General features: G+C 51.0%; 2 protein-coding genes across 8 annotated transcripts in view; one reads left to right on the forward strand and one right to left on the reverse strand.

The window, feature by feature from the left end:
- Positions 1–150: 150 nt before the first annotated feature.
- On the reverse strand, positions 151–9,853 carry YBEY (ybeY metalloendoribonuclease). Of its 4 annotated transcripts, none has more exons than XM_053902932.1 (6): positions 9,727–9,833; positions 8,833–9,083; positions 6,321–6,449; positions 5,241–5,309; positions 3,779–3,883; positions 151–1,779 (listed from the first exon to the last, which is right to left on the reverse strand). In XM_053902932.1, exons 2-5 carry the CDS (start codon positions 9,040–9,042, stop codon positions 3,797–3,799), a joined length of 495 nt encoding a protein of 164 aa, XP_053758907.1. In that variant the 5' UTR covers positions 9,043–9,083; positions 9,727–9,833; the 3' UTR covers positions 151–1,779; positions 3,779–3,796. The 4 variants fall into 4 exon arrangements, with proteins under 4 accessions (XP_053758907.1, XP_019290181.1, XP_019290180.1 ...); XM_019434636.2 differs by lacking the exon at positions 151–1,779 and adding an exon at positions 5,746–5,806 and having other exon boundaries at positions 3,598–3,883; XM_019434635.2 differs by lacking the exon at positions 151–1,779 and having other exon boundaries at positions 3,598–3,883; positions 9,727–9,853.
- A 34-nt stretch (positions 9,854–9,887) lies between these two features.
- Positions 9,888–12,246, forward strand: part of MCM3AP (minichromosome maintenance complex component 3 associated protein) — a 55,054-nt gene continuing 52,695 nt past the window's right edge. For 3 of the 4 annotated variants that reach the window (XM_019434632.2, XM_019434629.2, XM_019434631.2), the window contains exons 1-2: positions 10,119–10,234; positions 10,707–12,016. In XM_019434632.2, coding sequence (XP_019290177.2) covers positions 10,804–12,016 — 1,213 coding nt within the window. In that variant the 5' untranslated portion in view covers positions 10,119–10,234; positions 10,707–10,803. Of the gene's footprint in view, positions 9,997–10,118; positions 10,235–10,706; positions 12,017–12,246 lie in introns of those variants that run through there. The other variant, XM_019434630.2, reaches the window with a different exon arrangement.

Below are 12,246 nucleotides of genomic sequence, written 5' to 3' on the forward strand. Positions count from 1 at the left end.
ACCAAGTGGCGGTCAGGATGCCTCCAGGGCGGGAGGGCGGCAGGGGCCCCCACCACGTGCCTGGCACACGCATCTCTTGTGAAAGGCAATTAAACGTTTGACTCCATTGCTGATTTTCACATTGACTTTTTTTTTTATTAATTTTTTTAATGTTTATTTTTAAGAGACAGACAGAGCATGAGTGGGGGAGGGGCAGAGAGAGAGGGAGACACAGAAACCAAAGCAGGCTCAGGCTCCGAGCTGTCAGCACAGAGCCCGACGTGGGGCTTGAACACACGAACCGTGAGATCATGACCTGAGCTGAAGTTGGCCGCTTAACCGACTGAGCCACCCAGGCGTCCCAATGTTGATGTTTTCTAACATGGCTTTTCTCAACACAATTGGGTTTTATTTCTTAACACAATTATTAATTAAATACAGGGAGGAAGTTTAACAGAAGTTGGATGTCTTTGGATGGCCTGATAAATTGGAAAAACTCAGTTTTGTCTGTGTCTCGAGTGAGGAAAACCCAGTCCTTCCTCGTCAATGTCCTTTACTCACACATAGAACAGGCACTTCTGTCACTCCTAGTTACCAGTCCTCTCCGGCATCACCAGGATGTCCTGCCATCCAACTCGGTTCTGACACTGTCCACCTGCATGAGGATGAAGTCCCACAAGACCGCCCCCCACCTCCCTCGCCAGTTGCGAGTGCACTTGTCCCTGCTCCTGACCTGCTGGGTCAGGGAGCAGAGGTTCCCGTGACCCCCTCTTCAGGTTCGATTACTTTGTTAGAGCTGTTCACAGAACTCAGGAAACACATTTGCCAGTTGAAGGATGTGATAAGGGGTGGGGCAGGTCTGGGAGGGTCCCCTGCATAGGAGCCTCCACCACGTGGAGTTGGGGTGTGTCACCCTTTCAGTGTGGATGTGTTTACTCACTTGGAGGCTCTTGGGACCCTGCGCTACTGGGATTTATGGGGGCTTCCTCTCGTAGGCATGCCCGTGAGATAGACTAACTGCATTTCCAGCCCTTCTCCCTCTCTGGAGAATGGGATGGGAGGAAGGGGCTAAAAGTTAACAAGCTTCCAACCATGGCAGGTCTTTCTGGGGGCCCGGGGCCCCCCAGGAGCCCCTAAGAGTTGCCTCAGAACAAAAGACATGCCTATCACCCCAGAAATTACAACGGTTTCAGGAGCCTTCGGTCCACAGGGATAAAGGAAACATCTTCCTGCATCGAGGAGCGTCCAGGTGCTGTGACAGGACAGAGCAAGGCACTACTGGGCATCAAGTGGGGTCACAGTTGATGTGGGGCACAGGGGTGAAGGCAGCCCTCACGGGAGCGGGGGTCCCCTTGGTTCTGCGCAGGCTGACCTGGGGACGCTAAAGAGGATACAGCAGGCCCTGGAAGAGAGCCGTGAACATGGAAGCAGTCACAACTTCTGACACTGCTACAAACCTGCCTGGGAGGGGGGTCTGAGCTCCAAGTGCCTGGAGCACGGGGTGGAGGCTGGCTGTGCAGAACGTGACTGTGTGCTGTAAGAGCTACAGGTTTGGTCTTCACCCCCACTTCTGTCCAGAGCCCCAACCCCCCGCAGTCCCCTGATCTGTGGCAGAGGTGGACAGAGGCGTGTATACCCTGCTCCAAAGTGGGGGCAGTGCTGTGGACTGAACCCTTAACCTGTGGGGTCTGCACAGACTCCTGGCACTTCATGTCAGAAGACGTATGAGTGAAGAAACCATTTTCTTCTCATGGCCGTGCCCTCCTGCCCCTTGGTGTGGGGTGCTGAGAAGTCGAAGACCTGTGAAACGAGATACCATGTAGGCCTGGCCTGGAGCCCAAATGTCCCAGCTGCTCTGCAGACTTACTGTGCCTCTAATCGAGACTCCAGTGTTTCCTAGCACTCAGGAGCTGAATCTGGAGACCACACAGGAGAGTAAAGAGCAAGAACCCAAGGGACCCCTGGAGCAGGAGGAAGGGCCTGTCCTGGCAGAGGCTGGGTTTGCAGAAGCTCTGGAATCAGGGCACTGTGGCCAGCTCAGGGGCGGGCAGAAGTGTCCAGGGGAATGAGACAGCCGGGACAGAGCTCCATGGCTGGATGGGGCAGCCTTTTCTCAGATTTAGATCAGAAGGACACTGGCTTACATTCCCTATTGTTTTCAGTGATATATAAAAACCCCTCTGAATCAATAAAAAAGAAAAACCAATACTTCACAGTGGAGGGGATGCCAATGAAAAGCCGGTCACTGCTGACAGGACAGATGCAGGCCAGCCTCAGTGCACACATGATGGGGGTGGGGAGTCTGGGTGCATGGGGGCTGGGGTCTGGACGCCAAGGTCATTGCTATGGGCTGCAGGGGGGACGAGTGACCAGGCCCCTGGGAAGCACTAGGCATTGCCTGATAAAGCTGGATCCCTCACTCCCAGCCCCCAGCAGTTCTGTTCTGAGGCCCAATCCCTGGCAGATCTCCCGAGCTCCACGTGACCAGAGACGCATGGGGGTTGGCTGTAATGGAAGATGGGGGAGCATCCGAAATGCCTGATGACAGGACAGGCAGGTCTCAGGACCCCTTCCTTCTCTTAAAAAGAACCGTAACGCCAAGAGCTTTGTGGGGTCATCTTTGGTCTTTGCTGTTCGACTTTCCACTGAGAACCAGCTTCCCTGGCTACAGGCAGGCTGCGCAGAGCCCACGAGCACTCAGGAACACCATGAGCCCACCTCTGTGTCCCTGAGCGCCTGGGGAAAGTCCAAGTGGAGACATGGCAGATCCAGTGGGAAATGCATTTTCACCTTTTGAGATGGATTCATGGGAGAAACCAAATTCTCAGAATTGTAGCATCCTTGGTTTTGGGGCCAAAGAGTTCCCGAGAGGCTGTTTTATTGCCATGGCCTCTGCAGAGGTCACGGTACCGCTGCCAACACCGGTACCTGGGAGGTCCGAGGGATGGAGGCCCGGGCTGGCTCAGCCAGCAGCCCATGGTCTGCTCCCATGATGCCCTGGGCCCATGAGCAGCTCTGGGTGAAGGTCTGTGCCGCCTCCTGGGTTTAATATTCAGAGGACAAGGCAAGAAACACAGGAAAGAGGATGGCATGTGGCAGTTGGAGCTCAGGGCTCCCCTGGAGCCAGGAGACACTTAACTTCGCTCAGCGGGTGAACGGGGCCAACAGGGCTCGAGAGCTCCTGTCATGTCAGGAAAGAGGCCTTAGGTAGAGTCCACAGGCAAAGCTCTGAGCCGGGGCTGCAACCGCCTCACGAGATGGGACGGGTGGGAGATGGCTGCTGTGGGTCACGTGACTGAGGTGGTCCTGGGCCTTGCGGCCACCCTAAGGGTCAGCCTTGTGTCTCCCCTCATGAAGGTACCAGGTCACAGCACTCTTGAGGGGTAAGCGGGGACCGAATCCAACAGGGTTCCCGTAGGAAGGAGGGTGAGGGGCATGCCCGCCCTGGGCCGCCTGGTTGATTTTCCCGCGCAGGCTGCACAGGCAGGAGAGAGGAATGTCTCTCGCCAAAGGCAGAACCCCAGGCGGACGAAGTTCCTGTGCTCCACCTCTCCATTCTAAGAGTTTAGAACTATCTTATCTGCAATACTGAAAATAACATGTCTGCTGGCTTCCAAATGAAGACATGAATGGACATTACTTTTTATACTTAGTCACTTCTGCAGCCCCACGGGGCAGTAGCAACCAGCAGAGCTCTCAGTTTGGTGGCGTGCCTGGTCCTCAGGGCCCGAAGGTGAGGGTCCGTCTGCCCTCCACATGGTGTCCCTGTGTGCTGGAGAGTCCCTCAGGTGCCACTCACATCTTGGGCCTCCAGCAGTCAGAAGAGGCCCCTGCTTAGGGGCTGGAGACTGGTCCCGGTGCGCCGGCTCAGCTCCTCGAGAACCTGCTTTTCCTTCTGGTACATCTGAAAGAAGGGAATGCAAAGTGACTGTGGACTGCCTCATGGCCTGGCCCCAGGGGTGCCCTCTGGGGGAAGCCCGTCCCCATGGCTGTGGCATGAGGAGCCTCTGTTGTGTGGACTCTCCCAGATTCAAAGTGCAGGACCTGGTTCCGCTCACCTTCACCCAGCGCTGCACAGGGAGTATGGACATGCTGCCTGTGGGGTGACGGGTGGGGACAGCAGGAGGGACTGGGGGCCAGGGGCTGAAGTAGTAGCCCTGGGTAAAAGAAGATGAGTCCCTATTTGGAATTGCAGAACAGGCCAGACAAGTCAGTTGGGCCCAGAAAATGTGGGAGGGGGACACATGAGGACAGCCCCTCCTGGGGGAAAGGGTGGTCAGTGCTTGCGGGGGGCGGGGGGGGTGGGTGAGGAAGTCCCAGGAGGGCTGGGGTCCCTGCTGGCGGTGACAACATGGACTTTCCAAGATGCTGCCAGAGGGGGGCGAAGGGGCCTCATCAGGGTCAGTCTATGACTTGGAGGGGTATGGCCACAGGCGACCCAGCCTGAGATAGACTGGATGTGAGGACAACTGTATCAAGGACTCTTGTTAATTGAAAAAGTTTTTTGATGCCTTCCAGAGAACCCAATTATTTGACTGCAGATATAACGTGAGTTTATTATTTTTTTTTTAATTTTTTTTTTTAACGTTTATTTATTTTTGAGACAGAGAGAGACAGAGCATGAACGGGGGAGGGGCAGAGAGAGAGGGAGACACAGAATCGGAAGCAGGCTCCAGGCTCTGAGCCATCAGCCCAGAGCCCGACGCGAGGCTCGAACTCACGGACCGCGAGATCGTGACCTGGCCGAAGTCGGCCGCTCAACCGACTGTAACGTGAGCTTATTAAAAACAACATGTACATATACCAGCACACAACCTTAACATGGGGTAGATACACTGGCACTTCTGAAGGATACAAATGGCTAAGTAACTTTACCCGATAGGTCCCTATCAGATGCCTGCATGATTTGAGTTCCCAACTGATCAATAACATCACAATTTCTCTTGTAAAGATTTTTTAACTTTAAGCCATTAGAGTTTTATAGAACTTACAGAATTTGGTCTCTCTATTCAGTCGTTCCTTTCAACAGTGAATAAGTAATACAGTTAGTAGCATTGGGGGAGCCCGATATTTTAAACACTGCTAGTCTTTTTTTGTGAAATAGGCTTTTATAAAATTCCTTAATTTACTGCCTTTGTGTTTTGTTTTGTTTTGTTTTCCAAATCCGGTCTTCATACTTGACTGCAGGAGATAGCTGGGCAGCCCCGGTTCTTGGTGTGCCCTCTTGTGCATATGGTGGAGGACCGGAGGACAGCTCCTACCTTCTGCCATTCAGCCTCCGTGCTGTGTGTGAAGCCCAGCAGGTGACAGAGCCCATGGGTGGCAGTCACCTGTCAGAAAAATTAAAAAGCTGTTTCACGGACTGATCACGAGCAGGCCATGTGCCAGAGGAGGAGAAGCAGGGAAGGCAGGGAGAACTCAGCCCATGTGTGGTGGGAGGTTAGGAACCCAGGGGTGGAGGGTACCTGGGGCTGTGAGGGGTGCCTACGTGCAGTGGAGTGCCGGCCAGGAGGAGAGTGGCTGGCCTAGCCCTGTCGTGGGGGGATGAGGGTGGTGGGAGCGGCGGGCCGGCCCTCCCCTGCAGGCACTGCATCTCTGGGGTGTGGCAGGGGGTGCCGGAAGTGGATGCCCACCGCAGCCTGCGGGGTGCATGGCTGCCGGCCGCAGAGACCCTGGAGCCGAACCCCATGCTGAGCAGTCCTGTCTGTGCCAGGGCTCCTGCTCCCAGAAAGTCCACCCCCACCCTAGAAAGCAGGTCCCCAACACCTGTCACAATGGCTTTTGCTGGGAAGCTCTGCTTCGAGTCACACAGAAGCTCCAGGATCCCCTAGAGATAATGCAGGGGCTGTCTGGTCAAAGAAAAACACCTCAATCGAATCCATGAGGAAGTTAAAATACGATCGCTCTGCAGAACCACCCCTCCTTTCTTCTGCATCCAGCTGAGGACAGTGGGATCCGGAAGGTCCTAGAGGCTACAATCCCATCTACTTTGACAGTTCTGTAAGGAGCTTATTCAGTAGGTCTGAGTTAGCTACACAGCCTGCTGAACTCCAGAGGTAAAAGGGAAAAACAAGGCTGTTTCCGGGAGCTTCTGACATGTTTCCTGTCCTCTCCTCTCACCCAACACTGCTCGGCTTAGGCTCTGCTCGGCTTAGGCTCTTCCCTCTCTCTGCCAGATGACGAGAGAGGGTACAGCCCCTACTCGTAGGTCTCCCTCCCCCAGTAATCCTTGTCCCACACGGGAGGCAGTGGGGGTGCCGGCGTCCCACCCATGACCTCTTCCCAGGCCCGGGCAAAGGACACGGCTGCGGCATCAGGGGCCAGCACTCATTCCCACTTACGGTAAGGACGTCATAGTAATCCTCATTCCTTTTGCATTGCTGGAAGATATACTCCACTCCTAGGAAAATGTCACCCAAATTGTAGTCATCTGGAAAATCAGGCTGGGGAAGTTCACCTGCTTTTACATTCTATAAATGAGGAAAGACAGATTCAGAGAGCACGACCTCAGGAACACTAACCCGACAACAGGCCTACACATTTCATTCTGGAAGACCCCTACTCATCAGTCCCAAGGCAGGTGAGGGGTGGGGGAACCACAGTAGAGCCACTGTTTACGAGTGACTTCAGATGTTTCTGATGTGGAGAACAAAGGCAAAAAAAAAACCATTTCCTTACAACTTACAGCCTATTGACAGTCCCTTGAAACAGGCAGAGTGACTTTCCTCTATGAGCTCAGCTGCCTCCATGATGACACTTTGCTAGGGGCAAAAGGCAACCTTAGCCTGACCCCCCAGGATCCTGTAAGCCTTCTTTAAACATATAGAAAATCCTTTAGAGGGGGGCCCGGATGCCTCAGTTTGTTAAGCGTCTGACTTAGCTCAGATCATGATCTCGCGGCTCGTGAGTTTGAGCCCTGCATCGGGCTCTGTGCTGACAGCCCAGAGCCTGGAGCCTGCTTTGGATTCTGTGTCTTCCTCTTTCTCTGCCCTTCTCCCGCTTGTACTCTGTCTCTCAAAAATAAATAAACGTTAAAAAAAAAAAAAAAGGAAATTCCTTTGGAAACTTCCTTCATCTCTAGTCCCCAAGATATAGGTTAGCCATCATCCTCCAAGCATATGGTCCCCTGATATATATTTGAAGGGTCTCATAAGTAAGGTTTTACAAGACAGAAGTAAATTAACTTCTTCTTACAATAGCTAACCCCCTCAGGGCTCTGGAAACCTTGTTTCCAAATTTCCTTGGAGGTTTCCGCTGTCCCTGACCCTCTCCTGACTTAAAAGTGTAAAATCAGTGACTCCTCACAACCCCAGTGCAGCTCTTCCTGCCCACGGGTCCTGTCCCTGTGCTTTAATAAAACTACCTTTTTGGCACCAAAGATGCCTCAAGAATTCTTTCTTGGCCGTCAGCTCTGAACCCCAACATTCCCACATCTTTTCCACCTTGTTAAAGGAGTTACTTTCCTTCTTTCATCCTTTCCAGTGCACACTCACACAAATCCACATCAGTCCAATTTTGTATTTCTGTTCTGTTTGTCATTTTGTCCTAAACAATCTTCCACATCTTCCTACATAAAACCAAAAAACCCCCAGTCTATTAATCTGAGGCCTGTTCACACTAAGCTAGTCACGTGTGGATGGGTATTTAGGGTGTTTCCTCCCCATCAGGAAAAAAAATCAACTGAACATTTAACATTTTTATAACATTTTGTCTTCTTCCTTTTCTTGCTTTACCATCCTTAAATGTGACACTAGTGGATTAAAGAGTACACATATGTTTCGGATGCTCTTGGAGTATATTGCCAAATTGCCTTCCAAAAAGGTCTGGATGATGCTACTAATAATGGCTTTGAATGAGTCATTTCATGATGCAGCTCATAACCTAATCACTATCTTTTATTGTTGAAAATATTTTTTCAGGGGCACCTGGGTGGCTCAGTTGGTTAAGCGTCCAACTTTGGCTCAGGTCATGATCTCACGGTTCGTGGGTTTGAGCCCCTCATCTGGCTTGGTGCTGACAGCTCGGGGCCTGGAGCCTCTTTGAATTCTGTGTCTCCCTCTCTCTCTGCCCCTCCCATACTCGTATTCTCTCTCTCAAAAATAAACATTTAAAAAAAGAAGAAAATATTTCTTCAGTGTTATTTTACATTTTCAGTGAAAATTTCAGTGTTATTAAAATTTTTCAACCCTACCATACTTGTTACGGAATCACACAGTTGCAGAAGCACTCACTCCCCTTCAAACTCACTGACGGTCTTCGGAAGGATGGCACCAATCGCTTTTTCTCCCTGGGTGATGGGTATTGGTCAATAGGGGCTGGTCATGCCTCACTCTACTCATGTGTACACTTTTTTTTTTTAAATGGTTATGATTTTGAGAGAGAGTGCAAGCAGGGGAGGGGCAGAGAGAGAGGGAGACAGAGAGAGAGGAGAATCCCAAGCAGACTCATGCTGTCAGCACAGTGCCCAAAGAGGGACCCTAACTCACAGACCCATGAGATCATGACTTGAGCCAAAACAAAGAGCCAGACACTTAACTGACTGAGCCGCCCAGGCTCCCCTCATGTGTATATTTTAAAGTTCTCTCTTTTTTTTTTTTTTTTCAAGTTTATTTATTTATTTACTTAGAGATAGAGTGAGAGCAGGGGAGGGGCAGAGAGAGAGAGAGAGAGAGAGAGAGAGAATCCTAAGCAGTCTCCACATGGCGAGATCTTGACCTGAGCCAAAATCAAGAGTTGGATTCTTAACGGACTAAGCCACCCAGGTGCCCCTATTTTAAAGTTTTCAAAATAAAACTTAAAAATCAGAGTATTTACACCAGAAGGTGGGCCAGACAAGAGGAGAATACTTTTTACCTCATGAAATGGAAAGGAAAGCACATCTGTTGGCAGATTTTTCTCTCTGTAGATTTTATTAATGTGCTGAATACTCTTGTTGTCAACACAGATGACAGCCAGGTCAAATTTCTGCACCCCTAATATACTCCTCACAATCTCCAACTTCTTGCGAAGAGGCGCTCTCCTGATGGGGACAGCTCGTTGCAGATTTCTAAGCACCAAACTCATTTTCAGAACAACATGCCCTTTAGAAATGTTTAAAAAGGAGCCTGTGGTCAAAGTTTAAAAGAACACAAATCAGTAATTGAAAGTGTCAATAAATTCTATAAAAAACACATACAGGCATCACATCATTTTATTTTGTGAAACTCACTGAAAAATTTAAGGGGATTTACATTTTACCATAAGAAAGATACAAAAATGAAGGAATATAATAGGAAGTCCTAGAGTCAGGCCTGCCAGAATGGAACAGCAGGTAGGAAATTAGGACCTGTAGTCAGGAAGAGGCCATTAATAATGAAACCGGGTTGGGGCGCGGGTGAGGAGGTGGAGGAAGAATACGGTGAGTTGTGAGGTGGTCTGGGGTTGTACAGGCTGGGGGGAGGGGGAGGTGTAGGGTGCTATAGGGTGAGGGGGAGTGGGGAGTGGGGAGGTGTGGGGTGAGGGGAGGGGAGGTGTGGGGTGATATGGGGGGAGCGTGGGAGGGTGCTATGGAGAGGTGTGTGTGAGCCGAGGGGGAGGGGGAGGGCCGAAGGGCGTGAGTCCTAGGGGGACGGCGGGGGTGGGGGGGTGGGTCGGGGGCTTCCCAAGGGACCACTCAGCGTGGCACCGAGGCTCCCAACGCAGGCTACGGGCAGCACGCGGGGTGCGAACAACGCCCCGCTTTAGAGAGAAAGCCACCGGCTCACGTACCAGGTTCGAAGCCAGGGGGTCCCCGTTGACATCCCGGGCGCCGGAGGCCCTCAGGCCTTCCGGCTGGAGGGCGGAACCAGAGTGTGGCGGAGTCAGTGTGGGGCCGAGCCGCGCGGAAGGGCCGGAAGTTGGTCCGTTGCGTTTTCTTTCCGCGGCGCGCAGCGAAGGCCTGGCTCCGGCGGCTGCGATCCGTGTCTGTGCCTCCGGCCGGGCGCCGAGGGGCCTCGGGGAGGCGGCAGGCGGCGGGTCTCCGAGTCCCTGAGCCGGACGGTGAGCGCGGCGTGGGGCCCGACCTGGGTGGAGGCCGCTTCCTTCCCCTGCGCCATCTCTCCGCCCCGCCACCGCGCCCCTGTAGTCTGCCGGGCGGGCCTGGGGCGCGGGCGGCCGCCGAGGGCCGGGGGCGGGACTTTTCTGGTTGCGCGGCATCCGTTCCCGGCCCTTCTCGGGTCTGGGGGCGGCCTCTCTGCGGGGGCACTCGTCCTTTGAGCCGGTTTCTGGGTCATCGCAGGTATGGCAACACAATTTATTTCTATATCTGGGAAGAACATTTAGTGTTCTGGTTGCTGGGAGAAAATTAGAAAACACTGCAACACTAATGTTCTTAACAGCGTTACACTGTAGCTTTCTTGCTATGGAGATGGGAATAAGTTTGGAGAAACTCCTCTCTTTAAAAGTGTGACTACATTCATTTTCTTGTTGTTATTTGAGTTTTTTCGTGAATTTACCAGTTCAGAAAATGATTTGAATTTTTCCTTAGTCTGAAGCATCACGCTTCAAATCTCCAGTAACGAAGTAATTTATTTCTCCACCCTCTACTCCAGCCCTCCCCACAAACCCCCCACTGGCTCTCAGAAAATAATTCCTAACCCTTTGATTTGCCCAGTTTTCCATTATTCTTAGAGTGTGACATGTGATTAAAAATTATCTTCTTAGTCTTCCAGCAGGACATAGCTGTGATGATCTGAATTTTTGTCTTCCAGCTTATTGTGAAGATGAGGGTGGCTTCCTAGTTGAACAGACTGTTTAAAGAAGAGAACAACTTGTGTACACATAGTATTCACTACCTTGGATCAGAAGATGAACCCAACTAATCCTTTCAGTGGGCAGCAGCCTGGGGTTTTTCCAGCATCTTCCAGTAGTTCCATAGGAACATTTCAGGCTAAGCCGCCATTTCGATTTGGTCAGCCCTCGCCTTTCGGACAAAGCAATACGTTATCTGGGAAAACGTCAGGATTTTCACAGGTATCCAGCTTTCCAACATCTTCGGGAGTAAGTCATTCTTCTTCAGCACAAACATTAGGATTTTCCCAGACCTCAAATGTTGGACTGTTTTCAGGACTTGAACACACTCCAGCCTTTGTAGCTGCCTCTGGGCCTTCAAGTTCATGTGTGCCTGGAAACCCAGGATTTAGTTTTAAATCATCCAACTTTGGGACTTTCCCAAGTACTTCTACATTTGGACCAGAAACTGGAGAAATAACAAGCTCTGGTTTTGGGAAAACAGAATTTAGCTTTAAACCTCTGGAAAATTCAGTGTTCAGACCAATATTGGGGGCTGAATCTGAGCCTGAGAAAACTCAGAGTCAAATTACTTCTGGATTTTTCACATTTTCTCACCCAATTAGTAGCGGACCTGGGGGACTGGCACCATTTTCTTTTTCTCAGGTGGCAAGTACAGCTAGCAATTCAAATTTCACCTTTTCAAAACCAGTTAACAGTAATAATTCATCATCTGCCTTTGCCTCTGCTTTGTCAAACCAAAATGTAGAGGAAGAGAAGAGAGGCCCTAAATCACTATTTGGAAGTTCTAATAGTAGCTTCACTAGCTTCCCCATATCTTCAGGGTCTTTGGGAGAACCCTACCCGGTTAGCAAAACCGGGGTCAGACAAGGTTGTGAAGAAGGTATATCCCAAATGGAGCCACTTCCCAGCCTCATGAAAGGACTGAAAAGGAAGGAGGACCAGGATCGCTCCCCAAGGAGGCATGGCCATGATGGAGCAGAAGATGTGGATGCTCTGTCAAGGGGAGATCATCCTCCAGATAAACGACCTGTCCGCCTGAATCGACCCCGGGGAGGCACCTTGTTTGGTCGAACGATACAGGATGTCTTCAAAAGCAATAAAGAAGTAGGTCGTCTTGGCAACAAGGAATCTAAAAAGGAAGCTGGTTGTACTGAGTCCGGGGAAAATGACCCCGTGGCCATCCCAGGAGGGAGTCAGTCTTCCTCGGCACTTTCCCGGCTCCCAGGTGTGAAGGAGGAGGAAACTGAAAATAGAGATAAAAAAGAAGGTGAGCTCTAAAAATGTGTGCCATCCAGTAAATGCTGCTGGCTTGTTCTTGGTAAATTTCCCCGAGTCTTAGTTTAATGTTTCTGGTAAGTTTCCTGTAAACATTAGGAATTCTAACATACGAAGAAAATGTCTTGTATCTATAAACATTTACTTTGCTCTTACATAGTTGGTGCTTCCTATTTGAGATGTGACATCTGCTACGTTTTTGTGCCCGTTCTCTTATCCCTA

Source organism: Panthera pardus, unplaced genomic scaffold (assembly GCF_024362965.1).
Source record: "Panthera pardus isolate Hobbes unplaced genomic scaffold, ASM2436296v1 HiC_scaffold_16, whole genome shotgun sequence".
Classification (NCBI taxonomy): domain Eukaryota; kingdom Metazoa; phylum Chordata; class Mammalia; order Carnivora; family Felidae; genus Panthera; species Panthera pardus.